The sequence below is a fragment of the Mya arenaria genome, chromosome 7 (assembly GCF_026914265.1).
Source record: "Mya arenaria isolate MELC-2E11 chromosome 7, ASM2691426v1".
NCBI classification, from domain to species: domain Eukaryota; kingdom Metazoa; phylum Mollusca; class Bivalvia; order Myida; family Myidae; genus Mya; species Mya arenaria.
The window spans coordinates 27,061,841-27,075,005 of NC_069128.1; the positions used below are offsets into that span (position 1 = coordinate 27,061,841).

The 13,165-nt window shown below is 32.2% G+C and overlaps 1 protein-coding gene across 5 annotated transcripts in view; it reads left to right on the forward strand.

The window, feature by feature from the left end:
• The window catches only part of LOC128240406 (microtubule-actin cross-linking factor 1, isoforms 1/2/3/4/5-like), a 101,875-nt gene that overhangs the window by 38,596 nt on the left and 50,114 nt on the right, over nt 1-13,165 (forward strand). For all 5 annotated transcript variants that reach the window (XM_052957043.1, XM_052957040.1, XM_052957044.1 and 2 more), the window contains exons 17-23: nt 3,023-3,196; nt 7,835-7,918; nt 8,230-9,142; nt 9,643-9,857; nt 11,057-11,176; nt 12,254-12,388; nt 12,615-12,806. In XM_052957043.1, coding sequence (XP_052813003.1) covers nt 3,023-3,196; nt 7,835-7,918; nt 8,230-9,142; nt 9,643-9,857; nt 11,057-11,176; nt 12,254-12,388; nt 12,615-12,806 — 1,833 coding nt within the window. The remainder of the gene's footprint in view (nt 1-3,022; nt 3,197-7,834; nt 7,919-8,229; nt 9,143-9,642; nt 9,858-11,056; nt 11,177-12,253; nt 12,389-12,614; nt 12,807-13,165) is intronic.

Sequence of the window (13,165 nt, forward strand, 5' to 3'; positions counted from 1 at the left end):
TTAAAATTTAGATCTGAATCTAACAAAGATTTTTTAATCAGATATGTTGGAACTATGAAGTTCACGCACAGAAAATTAATGACCTTATTGTAATGTACTTTTTATGAATGTTAAGTTGGTAAAATTGTATTAACAAGTTGCATCAAATATCTTTTAAAACAATGCTGGCTGTAATTTGAAGACTGAAAACAAAAGTAGTGCAAACTTAAAATGACTTTCTGCATGTAACAATTTTTGAGTTTACACCTAAACAAATCATATTATAATAATCAACAAACAACCAAAAAACGATCCATTCATATCCAGCTGTTCAGTTTGAATGACTGATGTCACAATTTTGTAGCACATTTTAATAATCAAATCACCCCAATGCGTCTTCTTCTCACAGTCCTCAGTGAGATTGATGAATTTGCAATTTTATTGGTGAAAGTTGAGATCACTAAAAAAGTCTTTTCAATTGTGTTGCTTATATTATCATTTTATGAATGTTCGTGTGTTTAATAGTAATGTTTTGTAACAAAAATGGAGAAATTTAGATGTGCTTGGTTTTTTCGGCTAAAGGTATTTTATAATACTGTTAAGAATTCTTAAAATTTCAACTTTAAAAGTGATTATTTTTATATATTGGTTACTTTTATCGTTTTATGTCTAAAATGTATTTTATTCTGTTCTGGAGAGTAAATTCGAAAATTAATTTTGTTTGATGAAGTCGAGTTAATGCTGTAGTTGATTACATCCAATTTCATACAAGATGGAAGTTTTTAAGAGGTTTTTGAACCCATTACAGCATATTCACTCTATCGACACAATCTTGCTTAACTTATAATAAGTCGAATAAATTCAAATATGAATGTAATGTAAGTTTAGTGATGTTAGGAAGTTCATGATAAAGTATATAAAGTTTAAAAAATCAAGGTGTTCTTTAAATGTGATAATTATGTAATTATATATATAGTTAGCATGCAGGTGGCATGAATTAAATCTTAATGATTAAGAATTGGCGTAGTGAGCATAGCGTACAAGCCCTGCTTAATCGCTATAATTTTAATTCAGGTCATCTAACTAACTTAGAATACAGCCTCATTGTCTGACACTTTGTCAACGCAAAGTCTGACGCTGGGAGTGTGTATCGGAGGAGTGGCAGTGGGAGGAACTTTAAACACTCACGATAGTTGAAATTCTTAATGGTTAAGCCTAGTACTTAATGATTGCATATCTGCAATTTCATTGGCTGTAAATGTAGGTTGCACTCTAAGTTGTCCTAAACAACACAAGAATCACTTACAATTTGCAAAAAAATCTTGAATATACCTCAACAAAGCAACTGAGATACAGACACATTGTTCAGAACATGGTATCATGTGATATTGCTTGCAATTTCTCCAAATCTATTTTCGTAAAAAAAATCAGTAGTATTCTGTACTCTATTGTTTACAAACCATGCAAAGCAGACATTAAACCAAGTTTCCTTCATTTCCAATCCAAGTGTCATTAGAAAAAGGGACAATACTCTGGCTTGTTTCATTGACTCAATATCGTAACTCGATATCTACCTATTAAAACCTGATGCATCTCTTGAAAATAATGCCCACTTTGTTATTCCATCGTTAATGATGAGAAAGATTAAATACTGACTCTGTATCATTGTGAACTGTTTTTACTTTACGTTATATAAAATGCGAGACTGACTTATGTTCAATGCGTTTCTAAAGCCATATAGGTGGGTTTGGGCTGTGCTCGTATTTGGTATCAATTAACATGCTATATTGAAAACTTTCAAATGTCTATTTGTTGGTCATCATTTTAATGTTCACTTTGTTTTGGAGTTTGATAAGAGATTGATGTGGATTTGTTCGAGTTATTTTGATCTTGTACTGGTGATGAATGGACATAAAAATAATAATATTTATTCTATAAAATCGGTCGAAGATCTGATAATAAAATGATAAAATCATATTAATACAATCAAAACGGATTTTTTTTGTCTTAAATGAAGATGATTATCAAACTAACATTTCACAGTGAGTCGTGAGATAAGTGTTCAGATGGTTTGGTTAAATTCTATAATTGACAAACAATTTAGGAAATAAATTTATAAAAGAAAACTGTGGAAATAGTGTAATCAAGATAATGATTGTGTCAATATACATGCACAGAATGAATCGGGTGCTTGTGAAAGTCACATTCAAAGGTGACTGTAGCATTGAGCCAAAACTTGTCTTGAAGTCTCAAAGGTCACAGAGGCCAAGGTCACAACCAAGGTCACAAACTCCCAAGGTCAGGGGAGGCTATTCTACATGGTGGAGAAAGGTCAGGGTCAATGATGAGTTCATATTCAGAATGTGTATTTTCATATTCATGATTATATATTTGTAATATTAAAATCTCAAAGGCCACAGACATCAAGTCCAGGGGAGGCTACTCTATATGGTGGAGAAAGGTCAGAAGCACTGTTAGGGTCACATTGACAGGATTATAGCTCATAAAGGAGACCAATTCATGATGAACTAATGGAATTATCCTTTAATTGCTATAAAGACTGATCATGTTTTGAGAAAATACAAACATCTTTTTTTAAACACAACTGAGATTAATTTAGGAGATGACAATTCTTTGCTCTTTCTTCTCAATTACTTGCTGCTTTTAAAATTAGTTTTGAATTATAAAGAGCTGAATTAGTTTAACTTTATTTATTTGAAAACGATTATGGAACAAGGTATTACAACATTATATTGATCAGTCTTGTTGGGACGATGTCACGCGAGAGTCAGTGGTCTGGCATATGGTGCTGGAATTATGTATGAATTTCTACCAAAAGTAAAAGGATTGTTCTGGTAATTTAACATAATGTTTACAGTTGAACATTTTATTATGTATAAACTATAGCTTTGAATTGAAGGGCTGTATTCATCTTTATTTTTTTACCAAAAGTAAAAGGATTTTTCTGGGAGCATGAAGTTTTCAATTTAACCTCCTATTACTATTTAACATTCATACTTGCATTTGTTTGCTGTATTTTCAGACATCAGCTGAGACGACAAAGCGATGCAAGCGCCTGGATGATATGTGTGATGACCTGGAAGATTTCTACAGCCAGCTACAGGACCTAGATCAGTGGCTCGACACCGCCATCGAACGCTCCGAGGATCTTAAGACTGCACATGATGGTGTTGATGTTCAGTATAGTAACTTCAAGGTAGGCAGAAATTATATACTATTAAAGTATTATTTGTATTTTGAAAGCTTTTCTGGTGTTATTTAAGCAAAAGCTATGGTGTCAAGACAATGATCTTGGCAGGTATCCTTAAAACATATTCAGTCATTTCTTATTTTAAAGCTGCACTCTCACAGATTGAACGTTTTGACGTCTTTTTTATTTTTTGCCTTGGAATTAGCAAATTTTTGCGTAAATATCTGCTAACCAGTGATAAAAGACTGCTGACAAAAGATCAGATGTTCATATTTCCGCTCCAAAATTGATGTTTTATGCATTTTTCTCAAATCATTAATAATGGTTTAAGCCATAAAATATTAAATTTGATTCATCTATGAGGTTTATTATAACAAGACAAATGACAACAATTAGTTCAACAGTTAGTATTTTCATGTCTCAACCAATGGGATTGCCTGACCCACTACAGATCCTCACTTAAGTTTAAGCATTTAGAAAGCTAAAGACGAAAACGTCCAGCAATATTCCATTTATAGTCCTTAAATAGATTTTATTTAAATTTTAAAGAGTTATTCAGCTATTTGTGCCTGCATGCGGCTGGTTTGTATATTGACATTTAGTGTACTGATAGTTATTGTTAATGTGCCTGGCTAAATGCAGAGCTAATGTTTTATTTATGCCCAAATAAACACTAACTTTTACTAAGTACTATATTGACATGTTTCATAATCTGTAATAAAATATGATTAAATTTGTGCAAAACGTATTCAAAGAAAAGTGGGAGTTTAAATGAACTGCCCTTTTTGAATTAAGAATAAATTGAAACTAATTGTACATTACTCCCGTATTATAAATTCTACCCACTTTAAACTGTTGAATCTTTGATATTGTGATAAATTATCAAACAGCCTTGTAATTGAACCGTTTAGCATTCAGCCTGGTTTCAAAGGTCATTAATACCTACCAGAATTGGTCAATACATTTTTTTCTATAACTTGCATACTATGGTATATCTATCAATCAATTATCACGGGCCTTTTATTAGTCAGTTCAAAGGACTGCAAACAAACATATTTGCAATGAATTGCCTACATTTTTCCTTTAACAAAAACATCCAACAATCTCATACAATCAATAAAGGGAATCAAAGAGTATTGGAGTTGTTTACCAGTACTTTCATGTTAATTCTTTAAATTCTCAAAATTAATTTGAATTAAACGAAAACGTTTTGTTTCGTAAATGTGAATTAAAATGAGAGTATTTACAATTTCACAGTTTGAAATAATCAGCAATAGGAATTAATAACTGGCAAATTGAAGTTTGTTGTAAATTATATAACAGCATATAATTATTAGTTTCTCCATCACGGGGATTAGCGGATTATATCTGAATGGATTAATTATTAAGAAGGCAAAATTGCATGAAAACGACGATAGAGATATATTTTCTATTAATTGTGGAGTTGATATTTTAGTAATTTTTAAACCAATCATAAAGAAAAGCAATATAAAATAGTGTCATATTTACATATAATAAGCCTCACTTGTAGTAAATTTATGGATGAAATGTAGTTCAGTACACTATTCCATTTGATGCTATTAAATAAATTGTTCATTATAAGTCTAAGAGTCACCCTAACAGTGGACGCGAGTGCTATTGAAAGTAATAATTTGATAAAATTTGTTCATTTATAATGCGATAAATTTCAAGAAGTTTGTAGTGTTAAATAGAGACAAAATTTTAATGATATTTCGCATGGTGTATTTAAGACTAAACCTTTTAAAGTGATTAAAATTGGTAAGACTTTAGACAAATATTTATAGTTGCTTATGAAGAAGTGACATCAGATTTTGAATGGAAATGTAGAAATTTATTACAGATAAAATTCAGTGTTTCAATGATAACTATTTTACAAGTGTTAAATCTAAGTATCTTTTTCTGTACTGGTAAACGAAGAGTATTTATTTCATTGATTAGATAAATTCGCAGTGATCGATATATTAGAGGACTGAACAGTTCAAAGCTTCAATTATTGTTTTTGCAGATATTGTTATGGAATATTGACGCAATAATTGCTTTATGATATGAATGAAGAAAAAAAATAGAAGTGCATTGACTGTTTAATGAAATTTATAGATCATTTGCGTGTATGGATATATTTTTTTACAAAAATGTGATCGTAACTCGGACTTTAATTAACAGCCTCATTATACGTAACGTTTTAATTCAAAATATTGAAGTTTGGGGTAAAAAAAATAATAAGTTTGACAAGATTATAAATCCGACTTAACAGCCTCATTACACTAACATTTTAATTCAAAATATTGAAGATTGGGTTAAAAAGAAATGTTTGAAAAGATCATAAATCAGACATACATGTAACAGCCTCATTATAATTCAAAATATTGAAGTTTGGGTAAATAAAAATTGTGTTTGAAAAGATCATAAATCGGACTCAAAGCCTCATTATAGTAACGTTTTAATTCAAAATATTGAAGTTTGGGTTTAAAAAAATTCTGTTTGAAAAGATAAGATATATTGGGTTGAACTTCATCTTGTATTTATACAAGTATTTTTGCATATATATGTATGATAACAGTAAATGGCAAACCAAAGTACTTCTACATATAAATAAACATAGATGAAACTGTTTATCAATTCCATTATTTACCACAGTGCCATATATAAATTTTCAAGAACCATTGATTCATTGATTTTTACAATCTCAAAAGATAAAGAATTGTTTAGTGGGACAAATCGCTGTCAGATCATTTAAACATTAATGTGCTTTCATTGTAATTTAAAGATATAATGATAACGGAATTTTTGCATTAATTTATGCAACATTTTATAGGTATGATTTGGCATTCTTAATTCATGTCTTGTTATCCATATTGGCCCATGTTTTATTTATGAGATCAAGTTATTTATAAGAAAAGAAAATATCGACATTGAAATTTGGTTCAAAAATTTGCATGTATTTAACAATAGGGAAAAACATGTCTACAAATTATGTTAACAGGACATTGACTTTGTAACTGAGTTTAATAGGATTTATAAAGCTTTACTTTCTGTTAAATCAGGCAGCTATAATATCTGAAATCATATAACTGTTTCTGTCTGTTTCAATTATTCATGTTCATTGATTGTTATATACTTTATTTTTTGAAAATATTGCAATAGGTCTAAAATAAATCCAAACAAATTTTGTATTGACTTAAATAACGAATCCAGGAAGTCGTATAATTTGTTCTTCTTATCAATGATAAATTAGTAAAAGGAAATGGATTAACAATTATTGTACATTGCCATAGAACTAAATCTGAGAAATGGACCATGATGAAGAAAAAAAGAGTGATCATTCATGTTTTAATTGATATAACTTTGAAATCGGTACAGATGCCTAATGAAATACTGATTGAAAATCAAATCAGTAAAGTAAAGATCTTTATTTTCTCTTCATTGACCAATGTAAAGAGTGGATGCTGAATTTGAAATTTTGAATTTTTAATATGAAATTCAGCCTGATTATTTGTGCACATCAATGTTTTAGACATAATGAATGAACATGAACAAGGATGGATAGATATGGAAGTCTGTGTAAGCTTCCTAGAAATATATGGAAAATAGAGAACCATGTATGTATGTTTGCAAATCCAACTGAATATGCTGACGATACTGAGCAGATTGAGTTTGGAAGAACTGAAAATGCTGATAGGTCTGTGCAGACTAAGGAAAGTAAGGTTGAAACTGCTGGGCTAAGTGCTGACAGTAAGAAATGTGCAAAAGGTGGAATAATTTACTGTGAAACTGATGAGGATGTACAATATATGGATAATAAAGATGATGAAGAGTTTGTAGAGAGTTCAAGTCACAGTGAAAATGAAAAGATGTTTGTTTCTAAGTTAGAGAATGTTACTCTGCAATGTCAGGGTGAAACACAGGGGAATACTAATGTTCAACTAAGTGTTTTAAGTACGGATGCTGTTAAATCATTTGAGGAATTAGAAAATGTAAGTCATTATGATATCTGCTTTAGATTTTGGTAAAATTTTCAATGGCTATATAACCAATGTCAACACATTCCATTACCTCATTCATGAAAAACTGTTTCAAACTCTGAACACACTTTCTCTGTATCTCTCTTTCTGGACATAATAATAAACAATGTTTTGAGTCTGCCATCTGATTGTCAGAAGGTACTTCAGTGTCTATGGCCTTCTTTGCACTTTTATGTAAAAAAATGAAAAGTTTTGACCACTGTCCAAAATCAAAAAGATGACCAGCAGCTTTGTTATTTTATAGTTATTGCTCACATTACAGGCAATCCTTTCAGATTGAGGTTATAATTTGTGTGGTTTTAGGACGTTACTGAGGAGTTGCTATTAAGGAGAAGAGGAGCAGTTGATGAAAAAGCAAGCCATCATGATGAAATCATACTCAGCCTTTTAATAGTCTAAACTATTGTAATATGGAAATTATGTAATATTTGCTTGGTTTCAGGAGTAAAACTCATAAAGAGCTGCAAGGCATTAAAGGTAAAGGAGCTTTCCAATGTCATCAACATGGCCAATAATGTTTGGATGTCACAAATTCTCATCTTATTAATCTTAACACTTAAGTCTGCATATTGCATATAAACTGTGATGTATATTGTTCCAGGAGTTCATTGAAGAGCTACAAGGGAAGGAAGAGGAGCTGGCAAAGGTCATCAAGATGGCTGACAACTTCAAAGATCAGGCACAGGTAATAATTTGTGGGATGTCTGGTCTTTGAAATATGATTAATATATTTCTTAGAAATATCCCTTGTTCCATTTTAAGTTATAATTCACAACATTGTTTAGACCTTTAAACCTTTCGCCAAATAAAATTGATGGCCATGATATACTTAAAAAGAAAAGGAAGCAAAAATAATTGCTGTAACTCCTTAAAATAGACATTGACTCATTTACATTGTTGTGTTAGCTATCTGGAATTAGTGAAGACATTTGAATTTGTTTCATTTACTCTTTATATTGGTCCAAATGTATCATGATGTTATTAAACACATTTCAGGAATTCGAAAAAGAAGCAGAGACTTTCAGAAAGCGCCTTCAGTTTATGCCTCCAATACAAGAAGAAGGAGATAGTCAGGTTATTGATGAAGAGATGGAATCACTAGAGTCTAAGTTCAAAGATATCTCTAGAGATTGCGCTAAACATCTTGACAAACTGACAGGGCTTGCCAAGCATAAGAAGACATTTGATGATGTACTTGAGAAGCTGGGGAATATCTATCCCAATATTGAGCAGAAGCTGGGCAATATCGAAGAGGAAAACTTTGGTAAAGATGCGGAGGAAGATAAACAAAATTATGCACAGTTGAAAGACCTGAAAGCTGACTTGATTGGACAAGAAAGGAAGTTGAAGGATTTTACAAATGCTGCTGATAAGCTTGTGGCTGGTTTGATGGAAATGGGTGAAAAAGAGAAGGCTGATGAAATTAAGAAGAAGGTTGAAGAGATAAGAGAGAAACATGATGCACTTAGTGAAGAGATTGCTGATAAGGAGCAGAATTTGGACAAGGCAGTCTCTCAACAACAGAGCGTTGTAAATAGGGTGGAAGGACTGAAAAACTGGGCAACAGAAGCTGAAAACATGCTTGACGATCGACCTCTTATCAGCCTTGACAAAGATAAACTCAATCAACAGCTGCAGGATCAGAGGGTTATGAATGCTGAAATTGAAACCAACAAAGGGTTGGTGGAAAGACTAAGCCAAGAAGCAGCAAACACTTCATCTGCTCAAGATGCTACAGAGGCTTTAGCTGATCTGAGTGAGTTTATGTCAGACCTGGAGAAGAAGGCTGAAATGCGGACTTTTGAGCTGGAAGAAGTTATGTCAAGTATCAATGATATTGATGCTTTGATGGGAAATGTGGATGGATGGGTCACTGAAGCAATAAAGTCACTGAAGAACAAACCTAAAGGTATGTGAATCTTAACTGTAAAAATGATTTAAAGCTGCACTCTCACAGGTTGACAGTTTTGATTTGTCTTAGTTTTAATTTTTGTTTCAGAATCAGCTGATTTTGGTATCAGTGTCTTCAATTCAATCATATAAGATAACTCACAATTAAACAGATCTCCAACAGTCTTAAATCACTGTTTTCCAGGCAATCAAGCATAAATTGACCTATTCCAAGACACAAAATAAAGAAGTTAAAATGGTCAATCTGTGAGAGTGCAGCTTTAAAATTCACGGAAACGTCCTACATGTATATATTTATCTTTAAAAAGTTCATTTTAAGCATAGTGATTTATTTTGTCCTGTGTCAAGGTTACCAAACATGTATAGATATATGTTCGAAGTATTCTGCTTAATTTTTAGGCTTATCGCATAAAGATTTATGAATAAATGTTTTAAAAAATGCACTTTAAATAACTTTTTGTTTGGAGGCACTGTTGACATGATATCATAAACCTACAGGCACCACACAGAAAGCCCTGAAGGCCAAAGTGGACACCCTTTACTCGGAAAAACGTGAGCACGAGTTTGACATGGAGAATCTCCGTAACACATCACGGAAACTGATGGACGATGATAATGTGTGTGACCAGTTCGTGATGAAGGAAGGGTTATCAGAAGTGGAGTCAAAATGGCATGAACTGACGGAGCTGCTGGTGCAACAAGTTTCATTGGAGGTAATGAACAGTTTGTTAAGTTTTAACCCTTGACTCTTTATGGAAGTTATGAAATGACAGCAAAGGAAAGAGTTTCTTTTACAGCAAGTTTCTTCAGAGGTAAGGTAAACGTGAGAAATGCATGATGTCCAAAATAGCATATAACTTGGTCAAGTGTTAGAAAAAAAATAGTGCTAGTACATTATCAAACCTTTATGTAACATACAAGTGATGTAGCTTAGGCAAAAACATTTTTTTTTTGTTTCCACCAACATTTTCTAAAAATAAATAGGGTAGGTAGGTATGAATGACTTTATTTAATCCAAATATTATTTTGAGAATCGGTATTCTGTACCATGCTGACCTATATCAGAATATATCATATTATAAAAATTTTTAGATAAATTTTAATGTGTTCACTCAAAAAATTCACATTTTCAGGAAGGAAGGAAAAAATAGGTTGGTTGTCTTAGTGGAAACACACAATTGTTTGTTGACGCCTTATGATATCACTATATTATTTATGCCCTTACTTGTGTGGGGTTACATTGTGTCATGCTGCACTATCTGGACAAGGCAGAAAAATGTTGAACCAATCAGCATTGAGGCTGTAACACTGGGCATACATTTTGAGTAACATAGGTGGATTGTTCAGATATTTGTTAAAGTTAACAATGTTGTAAATGTATCATTGTTAACTTTCAAATCGCTACTTCTCTGGAAGTTTTATGGATATATATTAATTGTAACAAGATTTGACACAACTAATTCATCTCTTCATGTTTTAATTTTAAAAATTAAGCACATCATCAAAATAATGTTTCACATACTGATACAAGTTAACAACAATGTCGTTTAACACGTTGTTGACTTAAAAAACATTTCTGAAGCACTGGCCCTGTATTCACCAATTTATGCTATATCTCTTAGGCCTTTACCAAGGTTGACAGCATGTTGCGCTATCTGGACATTAACACTGCTAAACCAATCAGCATTGAGTTTGAAACACTTGGCATCCATTTTCTATAACTTAGTTATAAACTATGTTTACCAATTCATGCTATAAAGCTGTACCTTCTTGGCCCGAATCGAGGTTGACAGCATTTTGCGTTATTTGGAAAAAGTTGGAAATGACGTCAACTCGGCTGAGCCAAACAGCATTGAGCTTCCATTTTAACTAACTATGTCACCAATTTATGTTTTAACACTGTATCTTCCAGGCCCTTACCGAGGTTGATGGCATGTTGCGTTATCTGGACAAGGCAGAGAATGACATCAACACGGCTGAACCAATCAGCATTGAGCCTGAAACATTGGGTGTGCAATTGAAAGAAAACTTGGTATGCAAATCACGAGATCATTTTTGTTGTCACTAGGTTGTTGTTTATTCTTACATACCTATAATTTTAAGCAATTGGTAGTATACATTTTTGCAGGTGTTAAAATGAACAAGAACTTAAATTTGGTATTTTAATTATTTCAGCTTGTGGCAAATTGATTAGTTTGAGTAATGTTTTCCGTCATCATAATTGTGAGAATGAAACATTTGTTTTTGTTAAATTGATTGAAACCATGTTTCTTCATATAACCTGTGTCACATTAATCTGTATTGTTTGCAAAAGTGAATTATTCATAATATTCAGCATCCCAGTAATGATAGCCTTTATATGAAAACATTATTTTCATCATAAGGGAATGGTATTACAGTTATCTTCTGTATAAAGCATTACTGGTTTTAAACTGCATATTAAAACACAGTTAAAAAAGCAAAACCAAAAATGAGTATAAAAACGGTAGGTTTGGCGCCTATTTCGTAGGGAGGGTTGGGTAACCCGAACCAAATTTACTTTTTTTTGGGCCTTATTATTTCCCCTAAAGAATAATTATCATTTTAATATTGTATAAGATTGAGTCAATATTGACTCCAAGAGCTAGTATGATATTCTTAGATACTCCTTAAGATGAAACAAGTGAGTTAGCTGTTCTATAATGCATGATTGACAGGAGTTAATATTGGGGGCAATCAATAGAGGAAAGTCTGTCAGAAATCGCTTTAGCCTCAAGTTTCAGCATCTTCTGTTTCATATAGCAATGTCAATGACATTGTAAAGTTGGAAATACGTTTTAAATATATGAATGGGTGTAGTGTATCATTAATTTAAAAACCTTTCATTAAAATCAAGAAAAAAGATAAACCGGCTAGATGGAATGATATATTCTTGGATGATGCATTTCTTATTCTGTATATTGTGAAGAACTATTTTGATTTTAAAACAAAATCCCAAAATACCTCCCATTGGATGCCTTGGAATATTTTAAACGTACAATTATTTTTTTGGTTGCTGAAGTACTTTCATAACTTACAATAAATCATTTGTATGTTTTTTAGAAACATCAAATTATTTTCTTTCTTCTAGTCATTCAATGCTGACCTCAATGACAAACGCAATGCAGTCAAGGACATCATTAACAAGTGTAACAAGATGTTACGTGAGACGACAAACTCACAGACAGATGAAATAAAGAGCAGACTAGAAGACATCAAGTCACAGGTAAGCATTCCCACTTGGCTGGAATTTTCCGAGACTCGAAGTATTTTCGCCGTTCCCAAGGAGTTGGAGCTAATAAGGATTGACTATAATTCCATAAAATGTCAGCTTTCATCATAATCAAACAAAAAAAATTCAGTTGCCAACTTTTTAAAAGATAATTCTATATAGTGTATTCTTAGATTAACTGTTTTCTTTATTCTAAAGATATTCTTTCTTCTAACTGCAGGCTGACATAGTGTGCCAATTAAGTGCAGACCGCCTCCAGCAGTTGGAAGCTGCCCTCCCATTGGCTACGTCATTCAGTGAGAGCCAGGCGGAGGTATCTGGTTGGCTGGATGAGATGGAGGCGGAGCTTAAGACTCAAGGGTCGCCTGGGGATTCCCTGGAACAGGTCAAGAAACAGCATGAGAGTTTAAAGGTAAGTCCAGTGTTACTAGCATGTATATTTAAATCATGTTAATGTAAGCAACTTCACCTCTAAACAAATATACAAGCTGTTAACTTGAAAGTACAGATATTAAAATGTCCAAATAAAAATCAGAATAATTGAATAAAATATCTGAAGTTGGAGAGTCAAAGAATTTTTTCTTTTTAATTTTAGGACATCATTGTTTATCCTTTTTGGTCTGGTTGATTTATTTTGTGAGTCTGTCTCCTTCTAAGGTTAGGTTCCTGTTAATTACAACATCAGATTTAGTTTCTTTACTAAACAGTGTTAGATTATTATTAAGTTAACAATCAGCTGGCTCAAATTTCTTGAAACTTCTTAAGCTTAAT